Source organism: Cynocephalus volans, chromosome 13, assembly GCF_027409185.1.
Source record: "Cynocephalus volans isolate mCynVol1 chromosome 13, mCynVol1.pri, whole genome shotgun sequence".
NCBI classification, from domain to species: Eukaryota; Metazoa; Chordata; class Mammalia; order Dermoptera; family Cynocephalidae; genus Cynocephalus; species Cynocephalus volans.
Window position 1 is genome coordinate 82,839,959 of NC_084472.1, and position 15,252 is coordinate 82,855,210.

Sequence of the window (15,252 nt, forward strand, 5' to 3'; positions counted from 1 at the left end):
TATATAGGACTTTCTACCATAAAAGGGCAGAGATTATGACTGAATTTGAGTTGCAGGGAACAGAATTCTTTCTTGATTATTTAGTAACTTGACCTAGAAGAGTAAATAAAAATTGAACAAGGGAATAAAGTACAAATAGTCCTGAACCTGATCCAGCCAACCTTGACCACTTATCTCTCTCCACAAGAAGAAAGATTTAATACTTCTCAAATTTTTAAATTCATGTCATTAGTAAATTCAAATCGCTAGTGTATATTTTCTTCTGCTTTAACTGAACTACAGTGATATGCTTATGAAATCAATTATAAATTGATGTTCTGTTTTAATGTGCTATGTTTCAATTCAAAAAGAAATAGATTCTTCATAATTTACAAAACTGTATGGAGTCACTAGCTTCATATATTTACATGTATGTGTGTATTCATCTTTGTTTAGGTTTGTGGGTAAATTTGGAAAGCTATGCATTGCCCTCAAATTTATATAGAGTCCTACCTTTCTCAAAGCGATTTCAAATAGCATTCATTTCAGTGCATCCCATAACAAAATGCATACATGGACTTAAGTGGGACTCATTAGCTATTTAAAAATGAGGAGGTTTTTAACACAGATACTAATGTATGTTAGGCATAAAGAACTACCTTTTTAAAGACATGCTAAAACTGTGAAAAAAAAATAAAGCTGTTTGTTCTAAAAACTCTATTTTCAGTCCCTCTCCTCCTACCCATGTCCAAATAGGGTATACAAAACACGCAAAGAGCCTGCCAGACTGTAACAACCTTAGATTTTAGGACAGGTTAAGAGGTCAGACAGTGTGCATGTACTGAGTAGCTCAAAGACAAGAACAAAACCTTAAAGCAAACAACATAAATTTAGAGCTTCTCAAAGTTCCAGTTTCCTCTACTCTTAAATTCAGCCTCGTTGGGCGGACTCCACTCATCCCGTATTTGCATTTTGTCCATAATAATCCCACGTGAAGACGGGGGTGAGCTATGGCGCATGCGCTGCAAGGGCGCGCCACGCCCCCTCGAAGGTGAAGTGGCTGATTTGGCGGGAGGTGGGCGGGGACTGGGCGGGGCTGCACGCGCGCGGGATTTGAACTTCCTCTCGCGGAGTCAGTCTCCGCGCAGAGGTTAAGGGCCTCAGCAGAGTTCCCATCAGGCCCTGCAACTGGGGGGCTACAGTGCCGGCTCAGGAGATGGTGGAAGGACCAGGCTGTACCCTGAATGGAGAGAAAATTCGGGCGCGGGTGCTTCCGGGTCAGGCGGTGACCGACGTGCGGGGAAGCGCCCTGCAGAGCCTGGCGGGCCCCGCCCTGCCGCGCGCGGCTCCTGGGGCTGGGGCCTCTTCCCAGGTGAGCTGCCCCTGTAACTGGCCATAGGTGGGATAAAGACCCCATCAGGTTTCTAAGGTCCAAAGTGTCATCTCTGCTCTGGCCCAGGTTCCCTGGGTTCCCGCTTTTCCCAAAGTTTATCTTCACTTTGCAGGAGGGAGAAGTGGGTCCTAGCGCGCCTGCGTAGCAGAGAACTACGGCAGCGCTGGACTGACAGTGACGGAGTCACTTTGCTTAACTAATTTATAACCCAGCAGAAGATGGTTTTCTTATGCCTGCAGCTGCATTTTCTACTGTTAAATATGATCAGATCTCTCCAACCTCTGATATGTTTTTTCCCATTTTTAAGATGATAAGCTTTTAGCATAAAATTCTGGCGACTAGCTTGCCTTCCTAATATTCTGCAATTTTAAGTATATCACAACTATTGTATAATTCTAAAATTGCCCAAAGAAAGTTTAGTTCCAACTTCCCACTCAGTACTGCTGTCTACTAAAGGGGCAGTGAAACTCAGTTCTGGTTCCCTTAAGTGAATTTATTTCCTTTTAAAGTAAATTGTAGCACAGCTTCTTGCCACTCAGGCATTCATTGCAGATGATGTGATATTTATTTGGTAAGAACTTAGAATTTGTACTAAAAATATTCTGATTAAGCCATCATGCTTTAAAAGCCCTTTAGATGTGTGGATGATTGTATTTCATGGATACATTCAATATTGTGCTGTACTTCAATTTCTCCTGCAAAGCGTCCTCATAGCCTTTGGTCCTGGAAGAAAAAGTTGCCTGCTATGAAATTTGCATATGCTTGCAACTTGAAAAAAATGAGGTTCTAAGTCTGAGACAACACATTTTCAAACTTAGAAAAAGAATAAGTTTTGCATTTTCTTCCAATTGCCCTTTTAGTTTTTTTGACTTGATATGTCAGTAAGTACTCTGTACCTACTGTAAAAGCTATAATAAAAATTATAGTGTTTCTCAAAATGGTTTGAGGGTACCATAGAGATGGATTTTAGATTGTTTCTTAAGAATATTAATGTTTATGGAAAGTACTCAGTCAACCAAATTTTGAATACTCAAGGCACATGGGGAACAAAACAAACACTTCCTTTTGTGGAGCTTATAGGTTAGTTGAGAAGATCCACTGATATTGAATAATAACAAAGAAATATAAATTTATAAGTTTGCTGAAAGAGAGATACATGGTTCTGTAAGGACTTATAGGAAGGATAGGAAAGGCTTCCCTGGGGAAGTAACAAAGCTGAGGTATGAAGGGCAAGAAGGAAATATGCAGCACCTGGGTGGAAGTCTGGCCTGTAGAAGAACACTTCAGGCAGGATGACAGCAAAGGAAGAGAGCTTCGAGCATATGAGGTACTGAAAAAAAACCAATGTGACTGCAAAAGGGAGAATGAGATAGAAGGAAGGTGGTTTGAAATAGGACTGGATTGGAGGAGACAGATCATGGAGAACTCTGTAGACCAGATTAGGGACTTTATATTTATTCTAGGAGTAATTGGGAGTCTTTGAAGTGTGATAAGATTCATTTACACCTCGAAAAGATCCCTCTGTCTTGGAAAGGAAAAAGAGAAGACTGGAGGAAACCAGAGTGGATACTGCTCCCTTGGGAGATGACTACAGTAATCCAGGTGACGAGTTTGGACTCGAGGACTGGTGGTAGAGATGAAGACAGGGAAGGAGAATCACTTTCAGAAGTAAAAGGCAATAGGGCTTAGCCATAGATATGATGTAAATATGCTTGTGACTATCATAATTTATATCATTCAACAATAATGTATTTTTAGGTTTTATACTAGTTCCTGGGCAAACAAAAATGCATTGGATGAGGTTTCTGCTGTGAGAATTCAACCGAATGTTCTAAATAAATACCTCATTGGTATTTAGGCAAAATAGCACAATGATTTACTTTTAAGTTTGTTGTAATTATCTCTGGTGGCAAGGCATGAAGTGCTTTTACATTTCATTCACTCATGAGAAAGAATAACCCTGTGAGAAAGGGTTAACCTGATGATACAGATGAGGAATGTGAGGCTCAGTGAGTTTAAATCAGTTGCCCAAAATCAGTGACTAGTAAGGGTTTGAACCAGAGTTTGATTTCCCTTCTTTCTGACTCCAAAGCCTACACTCTTAACCATGCTGTAGCTTCTTTTAATAATAAAAGATTCAGTAGGAAAGTGGCTAATACATATAATCGTAGGAACACCATCATGCTCAGTATGTAGTAGTTATTAACTAGAGCAGTGTGACCTTTGTGCGACCTTGGGTTTTTGGCTGTGTCTGCCACCACTTTTAGTTTTGTTTAATTTAGTCAATTCTTTTGTCTACTCTGATGATTCTTGTCTAATTGCTTCCATTCCCACGTTCAGATTGCACAAAAGTGTGCAGCCTGATAGTATATTATAAATGCTTCATTAGTGGTTTGGCAATTATCAATATCACTTTGTAGCAATACCCAATAAGCTGTTTCCCACAAATAAAAAGCCCTGCATTTAAAGCTATTATGTTTTGTACCTTGACAGAAATAGGTACTTAAAATCGGAACAGGCCTTTGTGATTGTGATTAGGAATCTGGTTCTATAGACATTGGATTTGAAAATCAGTATGAAATGAATAATCTCTTGGTGGCTATTGGTAAACTTGTAAATATTTTGCCATGGCTTCACTTTCTGGGCCTTTGGTCTAAAAATAATAAGATAACCTTTGTAAATATGACAGGTCTTTTGCATTGTAGAGTGATACTGGTTTCATAGTAAATTTCATTAAAGTATGGTAGGTTGTCAGAAACCTCTGGCAAGATCATTATCGTAACAGATGATCCCATGTTTCCGAGGCATTTAATGCGAGAGAGTTAAAGCTATTTAAATGTTTCTGCTCCTGGCGGGAAATGCTTAGTTTTTCACAAGGCAGCATTTAAAAATAATTTAATAACTGCATTCTATATTCTTTACAATCCAGTAAACGTGAAAAAAATTACAAAGGAGAGCTAAAGAAATATTAATTGGGCATTTAAAATAAAAGATTTGACCTTTAGATAATCACTGTACCAAAAAACAAAAAACCCTGCCTCAGTGCCTACTGCCATAATAAACCAGTTACTCTGTCATATGGCATTCCTCTTTGTTCCAGTTTAAAGTTCATAGAGAATACACTTGAATGCATGTCTCCCTGTGGCAACTGATCCTCATTTTGAAGAAGAAAGCCTAGCCATAGACGATCCCAGCATATGTTAGTCATGTATGCTCTATATTATTTCTCTGAATTTCGATCCACTGTCTCATCAACATAAAATTACGCGACTGTATAAGCACACTGCATAAAACTCTACTTGACCTTGTGGAACCTCATGGTAAGAAACAATGTTGGAATATAAATTAACATGTCTGGTTAATGAACTTTGAAGAGGCAATCCTCCAATTTTAATTGTTGGGTGGATAAAATATTTTAGTCAAATCACTATGTAATCTGCATGTGTTTTCAATCTCCTTTCACAAAACAGGATATGAAACAGTTTATTTATAAGCATTTATTTCATTTGAAACGTTAATCTGTAGTTGTTCCCATCACTCTTTAGGATTTGATATGTCTATTTAATATACTGGCTACCCATTCATCTTTATGCTTCACATTATCACTGTAGTGGATTAAATTATGTCCCCCCCAAACTCAGTGAAGCTTGAATTTTGTCCCCCAAGTTTTACATATTAGAAATTTAGCCCCCACTGTGACTGTTAAGAGGGTGGGAAATCCTATTATGGTAATTGAAAGGTGGAACCTTAAAGAGGTGGTTGGACTGTAGGACCGTGCAGTAGTGAATGGATTAAAAATGGTGGTCAGGGGCATGGTTCTGAGGGCTTTAAAAGAAGACAGTCTGTCTGTCTCTCTCTGCTCTCTCTGCTTCCACTATCTTGCAATGTGAGACCTCTGGGTCACCGTAGCCACCACCAGATGGACTTTGGACTTCCCAGCCTCAGAAACTAAACAATACATTTTGTGTTCTTGACAAATCACCCAGTTGCAGGTATTTTGTTATAAGCAACAGAAATGGACTAATACAGTCATGAACAGAATAAGCATTTAATAAAAGGTGAAGGGATGGAAAAGAGCGTTTTGAATATTGCAAAATGATTACGGAATTAAAAATAAATTGCATTTGAAATCTTTCATTATGAGTATGTATGTATTTTGTTGTGCATGTTATATGGAAATTCCTACTACATGAAAATAATGAAGCCAGATAGTAAAAGTTTTCCTCCTACCTTCCCCTTCTTCAAAGTGGTGAAAAAATTATAGTTCATTTTATTGCCCTTATTTGAAGGAATGAGCGAATCCACAGAGATTCATTTTCCAACTAAATGAAGCTAATTCCTCTAAGTACCTAAAGGGGTTTTCTAAATATTTTATAGAACATGCATTATGTACTTCCTTACCTTCTTAAATGGATACTGATAATGATTTCTCCTTAATGACTCAGGATCATCATTATCAGCATTCAGCATTTTATGGAATTGTGAAACAAGGATAACAGAGCAGATAACATTCTTACAGATGAGGAAACTAAGGGAGGTGATTTTTCATAGTCATTGTAGATTTTTATCCATTGCTAAAGTATTCAATATGCTGTAGAGAAAGGAACATCTGATCATCTTCATTTTGAATTCCCATTCCTTTGTTAGTCCCTCATCTGGAGATGCTTATACTCACATCTTAGTTTATTTGATCAGGATTAAATTAGAGGACATATACAACTCTTAGCTTAGTGCCTAGCAAAATAAGCATCCTGGCATTTGTTATTTTTCTCCTGGATCAGTGCTTTCTCACCAGACCCATTTATCTGAGGAACGCTGTATTTCCTTATGAAGGGTCTGTAAACATCTGGTGCCCCCAAATAAGTTACAAAATATTTAGTCTCTGGGTCAGTGCTTAAAGGTTTTGCATTTAGAAAATTGTAGAATATGTTGTGATGCGTGGACCTAAATACCTCTGTTTTAGTGCTTAGAGACCATTTTAAAATTAGGTTATTTGATGAGTTAGACTGGTAGATAAGTGACCTCTTATTAAGTAAAGTGTTGCTGTATTGGGGGAAAAAAGGCATTTGGGGGGAAAAAGGAGAGAATATGAAAGTAAGTATGGTATTTTCTCTGTGGGGAAAATATGTAACAGCACTCGAGTTGAAACGTTTATCTATGGAAAAGTCATATTCTGCTCTGAAAAGTTCATCTTTCTTGTTCACCCATGGATAGGCAGGATAAATGGTAATCAGCACCGTACATCATGTGCTGTCTCTAAAAATATATGTTGTTTTGAAGATTTCATATTATTAAGCCACTTGAAAATGGGAAGGTGAACCCTTCTCAATCATGCTTAAAATTGTGGCAAAGGAGATTTTCTTCTCTATTTCAGGAAAAAGAAAAAAAGGATGACATGTTCAAATCATACAGTAACAGGATTTTAAGGGTCAATTTGAGAAAGTCAAGTATATGGTGGGCAATTGTGTATAGTTATAGCAAACATAATAGGCTTGTGGAAATTAATTTTTGAATTTGTCTGTGCAGCAAAAGCTTGTAGAGAGAGGTGATAACCCTAGATTCTACAGTGGGACAAGTGAATATCTTATAAATCTTAGGTTTATTGCAAAAGCCTTGCTCAGTTGATATACAGTAGCTCTCAAAATAAGTGGAACAAACCATGACTGGTATACCAGAATTTCCTTTTAAGATGGGGTTTTAAAAAAACAGTGAAAAATACATGCAGGCACTTGTGATAGCCAATCATAAGTTGAAAATTTAATTTTGTCCCAAGTATATTATCTAGAGCAGATTATTTCAGAAATGGCAGTGTACCAGGAATGAACTGACCTAGGTGAAGCACCTGCATGATGGACAATTGAATAAAAACATCTTTACCTCCTGTTAGTTCCCTAAAAACAAAAATGGAATATAGAATAGATGTTTTTAAAGTAAGCATTCAAATGCTAAGTAAACATGTCAAGTAAAAACCATGTGCTCTAAGACTTGTTGTGAACGTATATCAATCTCTTTGTATACTTTCCTATACAGTTCTTTACACTTATATGGGAACTTCTGGTAAATACGGTGTTTTACTTCCATGTAGCTTTTTATAGTCATGAGAATTTGGTCTTCCTGTATTAAATGTCACTCCATTGCAAATAATTAGAAAATAAGAGACTGGGGTGTTAATAAGTTTTAAAAGGAGATAAAACATCTGGTAGAATAAAAGCTTTTGCAGGAAATCTTGGGAAAGGTAAAGCAAGATGGGGATAGTGGGTGGGGAGACAGTGAGCCTGTATTTTCAAACAATACTCAGTCTTAGGAAGGAAGAGAGGAAGGATCTGTTTAATTCCGCAGTTGTTTTCTGAACCCCAGGCATTGTGTAAAGCCCTCAAGGATATTAGCTATACATGAATTTCTGTCACCCAGGAGCTTATAGACAGATAGGGGAGAAATACAAGTTACAATACTTAATAGTAATTTAGTATTGTAAGTGCTATTGACAGTGGTTTTGAAAACACAGTGCTAAGTTTGGCAGGTAGAAAGCCTTGAAACTATTCTGCTACTCAGGTGGGGAACTCAGGTACCAGAGAAAATTATAAAATGTGAGCAAGGAAGAGGTTATCCTAACATTTCATTTGAATTCCCAAATACCCCATCGAGTATTAACTAATTCTTAAACATATTCAAGCCAAGGTCACACAGCATCTGTAGCTGGAAGAGTTTCTGCTGTTCTGAAGTCATTTGATAGTTTCAGGTCAGTATTTTTTTACAAGTGAATATTTCTCTGCCTGTGGTCATTCCTCCACTTGCCCTTCTGCTAACATTTGTGTTGTAATATTCATGTTCATCAGGCCATAAACATCTTTATTCAACATTTGTAGAGCCTTTAATTTCATAATTTTCAATTTTTCTTTTTGGATGTCATGTTGTGTATTGTTTTTCATTATGGGGAGCAGGGTAAAACACCTGTAGAGCAAGCAGGACATGAATTACACCTTTAAGGACTTGGTTTGAGGTTTTCTTTGAGGCTGTCAGGACAATGTTGACAGCTGTGTGAAGGTATATAATGGCTCATTTGAGAAAAAGGAAAAAGAACTCAGAAGTGAGGCTATTACTCTAGTTTAAGAGTTAATATGTATATGTATGTACCTATTTTATCTTATATACTAGTTATTTATTTCTAAATTTTAAGATTTTTATTAAATTTGAGTGCAAGTTAAATGTTTATAAAACATATCTAAAGAATAAAAAAGATATAAGGAACACCAATATACATAGTGCCCAGTTTAAGAAAAAGAGCATTACCAATATCTAAACAAAACCCTATTCCTCTTCTTCCCTCACAGAAGAACCTATACTTTATGTTTATGTTTTATGTTCATTTATGTTTATAATTTCCTTAATTTTCTTAAAGCAGCATTCAGTACATATATTGTACATTTATTGTAATCCTTATGATGCCAGAGGAAGGGTCTTCGGGGCCCAATAGGAGCCCTCAACCCACCCCATCCTCTTACCAAGGTCTTGACTCCACCATAGGAAAGAATTCAAGAGCAGAGTCACAGCAGGAAGTGAGAACAGGTTTAATGTAACAGATAGGAAATACAGATTCCACAGAGAGAGTGCAGCCTAGCTCCAGAGAATGAGCAGGGCCCACACCAAGTTTAATACAAAAGTAAGAAATACTTAAAGCACAGTACAGAGTGCCGGCTGGCTCAAGAGAGTGAGCAGCCACCAGCTAACAGTAAGCTTAACGTGAAAGTAGAACATACACACCTCAGCCAGCAAAGTGCGGGTTGGCAGAAAGTGAGCAACCACTCCACCTTCTGCTGGGATTTGGCTTTTATAGTTTCACTATGTAATACATATTCATGTGGTCTCATGAATATTCTTCAATTAAGGGGGTGGTTCCCAGTAATGTAACAATGCACATACTCAGTTGGTCTCTTCTTGAAGCATGTTCATTGGTCAAATCCTATCATGTGCACCAGACATATTCAAGAATATTCTGTGCTCTTTAGCACCCCTAGTGGAAGGTCATTCAAAGGATAAACTTCTTTTCACTAAGCATGCTTGGCTACCTGGGTTATATAACCCTTTTCTACTGAGCATGCCCAGCCACTGTATTTGCATAAGCTAACTGCATGAGGTCCCAATTTCCCCCTGTTGGTTCCGAAATTAGGTCTAACTAGGAAGAGTAACTTTCCTAGTGGAGGGGCCTGGGACCTTGAGGAATGGCTAGAAACCTAGAGGTGCATCCTGAAACCCAAACCCAGGAAAACTGAGCATCTCCTGTCTCACTAACAATGTAATGTTTGGTTTTACAAGGCTGATGGGGGAAAAGGAACATGAATTTCCTTTTTCTTTATTAACATTGTGACTGGAGTGGGACAGGTCTTGATTTCTCTACTCAAGAGACCGCAGGCTTTATCTCATTCTCTATACTCCTACAAGACCATGAAAATTGAAGCTCTTATTTCTTACGGCCAGTAAATGCCCTTAGGGTAAAAGCTCACTTCAGGGCTCTGCTTACCTACCTCTCAGGGTTCTCTCCTATGTCTACTTGATTTTTGACCTCTTATTATTCCTTACTTGCTTAAAAATTAGTCAATGTGGTTAAATATATTTCTGTTTTCATATTTTATCTATCATTTTTACCTGTTTTTATCAGAATACTCTTTTGGGGAACTTGGATATACTTCTGGACTTGGAAGAATCTATATTCCACTTTTTTTTTTTTTTAAACACTCACATTATTTTCATGTACTTTCTTTTTCATATGCACAGAACTATATGGTCCTGGAAGAAACTCATTTTGATTGTCTGCCAATTACTTTTTTTCATTTAATTTTTTTGGCCGCTCTGTTTTTAGATGACTGCATAGTAATTTGACAAAATGTATGTAAACAGCTGATTACATTACTTGACTTGTTGGAGATTATTCTTCTCATTGGAATGCACCTGGGCATGAAGTATTATAAATACATTTTAGAATTAAATTATAATTTTGCTTAGAATTTGTGTGTGTGTTTATGTGTGTGTATGTGTTTTCTACTAGGCAGCTGCACTGAATGATAATAGAGAAGCCAACCAGAATTTCTTGAGACTGTTTAATGGATACGTTTACAGTGGCGTGGAAACTTTGGGGAAGGAGCTCTTTATGTTCTTTGGGCCAAAAGCCTTACGGTAAGGTAAACCTGTACAATACATCTTATCTCTCTATTTTTAAAGATATGTAGGCTTTTTTTGCAGTTTGCTGGGTGTCACATTTAATCATGTAGAAAGTAGTCTATTTTTAAGAGAGCTCTAATATAGGATGCTGAGATTCTATCGTGGAAAGCAATAAGAAGAGGAGGAATAAATTGTGATGTCATCATTAGCTGGAGGCTAGTCAATTTATTTCTCTTAAAAAAAAAATTGATAGGCTAGCAAACTTCCCAAGATGTATTAGAGCAACACATCTCTGTTTTTGTTATTCCCCAAACTCCCTGCACTGCTAGTCTGTCTTCTTGTTTTCACCAAATGTTTATTGCATTCAGTGACATCAGTTACTTTATATTTGCGACAGGCCCTAGTTTGGTTTAAATGTATCACGAGATTTTTACATTTTTCTGTCTTCCTTCCTCTGAAGCCTTGAACAGAATTCAGATACTTACTTATAGAATTCAAAAACTTCCACGGAGTTAACAGGTTCTCCATTGCTACACAGTTCTTATGGAAATTCATGGCTAATATATTGGCAAAGAAGGACAAGCATCTACTACGTTGGTTGACTTAATGATAAAAAGAAAGTCAAAATTAATGTAATGTGATGCAGTTTAAACACCTATTTAATCACCTATTTAATTTTTGCAGGAAATTGAAAAGATCCATGAGTTAATATGTTTATCAAATCTCAGTTTGTCTTTCCAAGTTTAGCCTAAGCTTTTGTAAACTGTAAAGATTGGTACTGCTTCTTTGAATCTTTTTAGTGTTTAAGATATTGAATCATTATCACCTTCTTAAAAGAAAATACCTGTTACTGGGCTCTGTTCTTCTAACTGAAGGTGAATAATGGTCACAAAAAGATGATATGACTATGTAATTGTTATTTATTGCATCTCATTTACCACGTATTTAGAGACTTCAGGGTTTATGTAATTGATTTTCCTTTGAGGTGTTCTTTCTTCATTGTCTGCAGCTGCTGTCCTTGGACAACATTGTCACTTCATAGTTTTTCTTAGTCTGGAATTGATAACATCAGCATATGCCTACTGGTTCATGCACGAGTGATGTATTGCAGGTTACATTACTGCTGTGATTGATATGATTGAAAACTCACAGCTCTAAACAGAGTAGTACACAATGGAATCCATGCACAATAGTTGAAAACATTGATATGCTATTGATTCTCTGGTGTTAGGTGCAGATTTATTTCTGTAGGATGAGAGGGAGGTTTTTATCAAGTGTTCTTCACCAGACTAATAAGGGGGGAATCATTTCTCGGGACAGAGCTGTCAGTAAGTGTTCTATGAAGTTCTAAACAAGGGCAATTGTTTCTTCAAACTAAGTGAACTAGTACCATCCCTGGAGAGTACCTATTTCAGTATATGTGTAGGAAAAAAAAATTCAGTGGCTTATTTCCTTTCAATTTCCTGCAGACTTAAGAACTATTGGATGTAACAATTCAGGGTCAGTGGCAGAGCATCTGTTGGAACCTGAACTGAGCAACCTAAAATCAACTGTATCCCCTTTCACAATGTAACATTAGTTCAAAAAATGAACTCCCAACCTTGCTGCTTAGAGGAATCGATGACTCTGTCAAAGAAATGTGATCTTTTTGTGAGGCTGCATGTCTGTGAGCATGACGTAGAAATGTAGTCTTCATTTTTGACTTCTATTTTCTATACACCAGGCTAGTCTGCATTTTAAAGAGCATTAAAGCAGGAAGCGTGCTTAACAGCTGCTTACAGTTTTCCCTTAATATCCAGCTTTTTACAATAAAAATTGCTCACAGATTTTAGTTATAATAGGTGTGCATCTCACAGAGCAGGCCGTGAAATGTTCTAGGTTTCATTTGTTAATGACATTAAGTAGAATACAGGTGTAGCCTGCTGTAAAGAATCTGACAGGTAAAAATCCACACTTCAGAAAGACACAAATTAGAGCGTGATTATTTCTGTTACTAAGTGATGTATCAAAGTGCTCATGCATTCATAATAGTGCCATAGAATACTAAAAATTATTTGATATGTATTCATTTTAGGAGCACAGTTGTTGTGGTGTGTGATTAACACCTATACTATTGAACACTTTACTACAGTCCATCAGCTAAAACAAGACAAAAATCATCTTTAATTTTTTGCTATAAATATAACAGATACTTGTAACTCATTAGTGCAATCTGAGAAATAATGAAAAAATAAGTATAAAATAATACATTTGCATTCCCACTGCCAAATATAATCTTTCTTAACTTTAGATGCATACTTTGCTAGTATAGTGTGTGCATTTACTCATATGTCTGTTCACCCAAACACACCCATCCTACAGGAAGCTGTCATTTTCAATCAGAATGGACACAGCTGTTTACATTCTGGACCAACATTTAAAAAATACTTTTTTAATGAATATCTCTTTCCAAAACACTTTGCTATTTCTGACTTCTGGTTTATATGACTTTGACTGCAATTATCATACGTTCTCAGAGACCAGAAACTATATCGGGAATATTTTAGAGGCTTTGCTATTTTAGAAAAGATTTATATATAATCAATTTTTTGGAATTTAAGTGGTTTAATTTCTAATCAGATATGCAAGAGATAATATAACAATTCCTTTTAGTTTGCTAAAACATCTTCATGGAATCCATCATATACTACTTATAAAAGGGTTTTCCAGTTTAGACGTGGTTCTTGTAATCTGTCACATAACACGTTAAGGGTAAAGTGTGATAAAAATTCTAAACTAAATTACATACTTTAGAGTAGTAAATACCTCCTGTTTGCTCAGTATACTCACTTGTCTGTTAGGGACATCATTCCTTTTGGGAGCTGGTTATCTGGCCACAATCATCACATAGTTCAAGTTGGGTTGAGCGTAATTAATCTTACATAATCTTATCTCTCATACACAGTTGATTGTGTTAGTCTGAGTTCTTCATGGAACTTTCTCATCTGCAGCTGAGGAGGGCTAGGCCCTCTGTGATGTTGGTAAGCTGGGGATAAGAGGCCTTAGAACTTGTAGATGGCCGTGTTACTTGGCTTATCAAAAAAGACAGTGTGAGGTGATAGAAAGTAAAGCCAGCCTTCATAAAGCCTAGAGAGAATCCCAGAGGCACTTTAGTCCCTTATTCCACCTGTTTCTGAGATCCAGCTGCATTCCCACCTTTCCTGCACTTTGATTGGTCATTTCCTAAGATTCTGTGAGCTACTAAATATCCCTTAATACTTAGGCCTTTCTGAGTTGGGTCTTTGTCGCTTGCAATTTAAGAAAACTGACCATTAAAATAATCTACAGGTAAAAATTAAATATTTTTAGTTGTTACGGTAACTTTTAAAAATTATTTTAATCACCATAATATTTTCCTATATAACTGGAGAATATATGGAAATCTTCACCTTATTCACTTACTTTTCCTTCTGCACCTGGCAGCCTGCAGGACCACTAGTTCTGCTGCCTTCCTTTTCTCATTTTGTTTCATAATACACATCGTTTTATTGCAATTTGTTTCTTATTTGAACAATAATATATAAGCTAATTGTAAAATATTAAGATAGTTCCAAAAGTATAAAGGAAAAAGTAAATACCACCTATAATACTACCACCCAAAAAAGTAAGTGCTCTTAACATTTTTTACAAATATTAAATACAATATAAATTGTTATATACTATATATTATACATAATTTATATTCATATGCATGAATTATAATTATGTATTATAATTTTATATAAGTGGGAAATTTAATTTATGTTTGGCTTTTTTACATAATATGCATATTGCATTTTTCAGTGTCAAAATATACATTATTATTTTTAACATGTGCAGTGTTCCATTATGTGGATATATCATTTTTTAATCAATCACTGATTAGCATTTTCCCCAATTTTTTACTCTAATAAATAACCCCACAACTAACATCCTTGAGCACATATCTTTTACCATTTTGACGTTTTCTTAGGATAAATTCCTGGATGTGGATTTGTTGGATCTTGGTTGGTGGTACTTTTTTATAACCATTTTAAAGGGATATAGAAATCTGTGGTTAAAAAGCAAAGGTATCAGCAACTGGTTGCACAGTGGAGAATGACTTGCATGGCCTGCCTTGGCTCTTGACTATGCTGTATTTATCCACACCTCTGTGCAACTTTATAAAATCCCATAAACATGTTAACATAAAATCCATGTGCAGCACTATAATACTTGTAGAAGGTTGGGGCCTTTATCATAGCAGACACACCACCATGGTTTTCTCAAGGCACCTACTTCTTGCAGTTCAATAGTTTTATTTCAGTGTTTCTCCTTCTCAGATCCCTTCCCCCTCCCCTGCTTTATGTTTATTGAGATGTAATTTGGTTATTGGATAACTCATCATTTTTGAGAGTATAGTGTGCTATATTTTGAGTAACCATGACCACAATTAAAATATAGAATATTTCCCAAAACATTACTTTGTGTTCCTTTGCAGTCAGTCCCTTTTTTTATTTCCTCCTGGTAACTGCTGACCTGATTTCTGTCACTACAGTTTTGTCATTTCTAGAATTTTGTATACATTGAATTATGTGCTTTGGAACCTCTCCTACCTGCCCCCTATTACTTTGTGTGATACTTTGAGATTCATTAGTATTATTTGAAGTTTCAGAAGTATATTATTTCCTATCACTGAGTAGTCTTCCATTGTATGAATATACCAT

At 36.4% G+C, this 15,252-nt stretch overlaps 1 protein-coding gene across 1 annotated transcript in view; it reads left to right on the plus strand.

Moving 5' to 3' along the window:
- Window positions 1-1,195: 1,195 nt before the first annotated feature.
- The window catches only part of NEIL3 (nei like DNA glycosylase 3), a 46,501-nt gene continuing 32,444 nt past the window's right edge, over window positions 1,196-15,252 (plus strand). Inside the window, exons 1-2 of the mRNA XM_063077508.1 lie at window positions 1,196-1,351; window positions 10,416-10,543. Of these exons, the coding sequence (XP_062933578.1) occupies window positions 1,196-1,351; window positions 10,416-10,543 (284 nt within the window). The remainder of the gene's footprint in view (window positions 1,352-10,415; window positions 10,544-15,252) is intronic.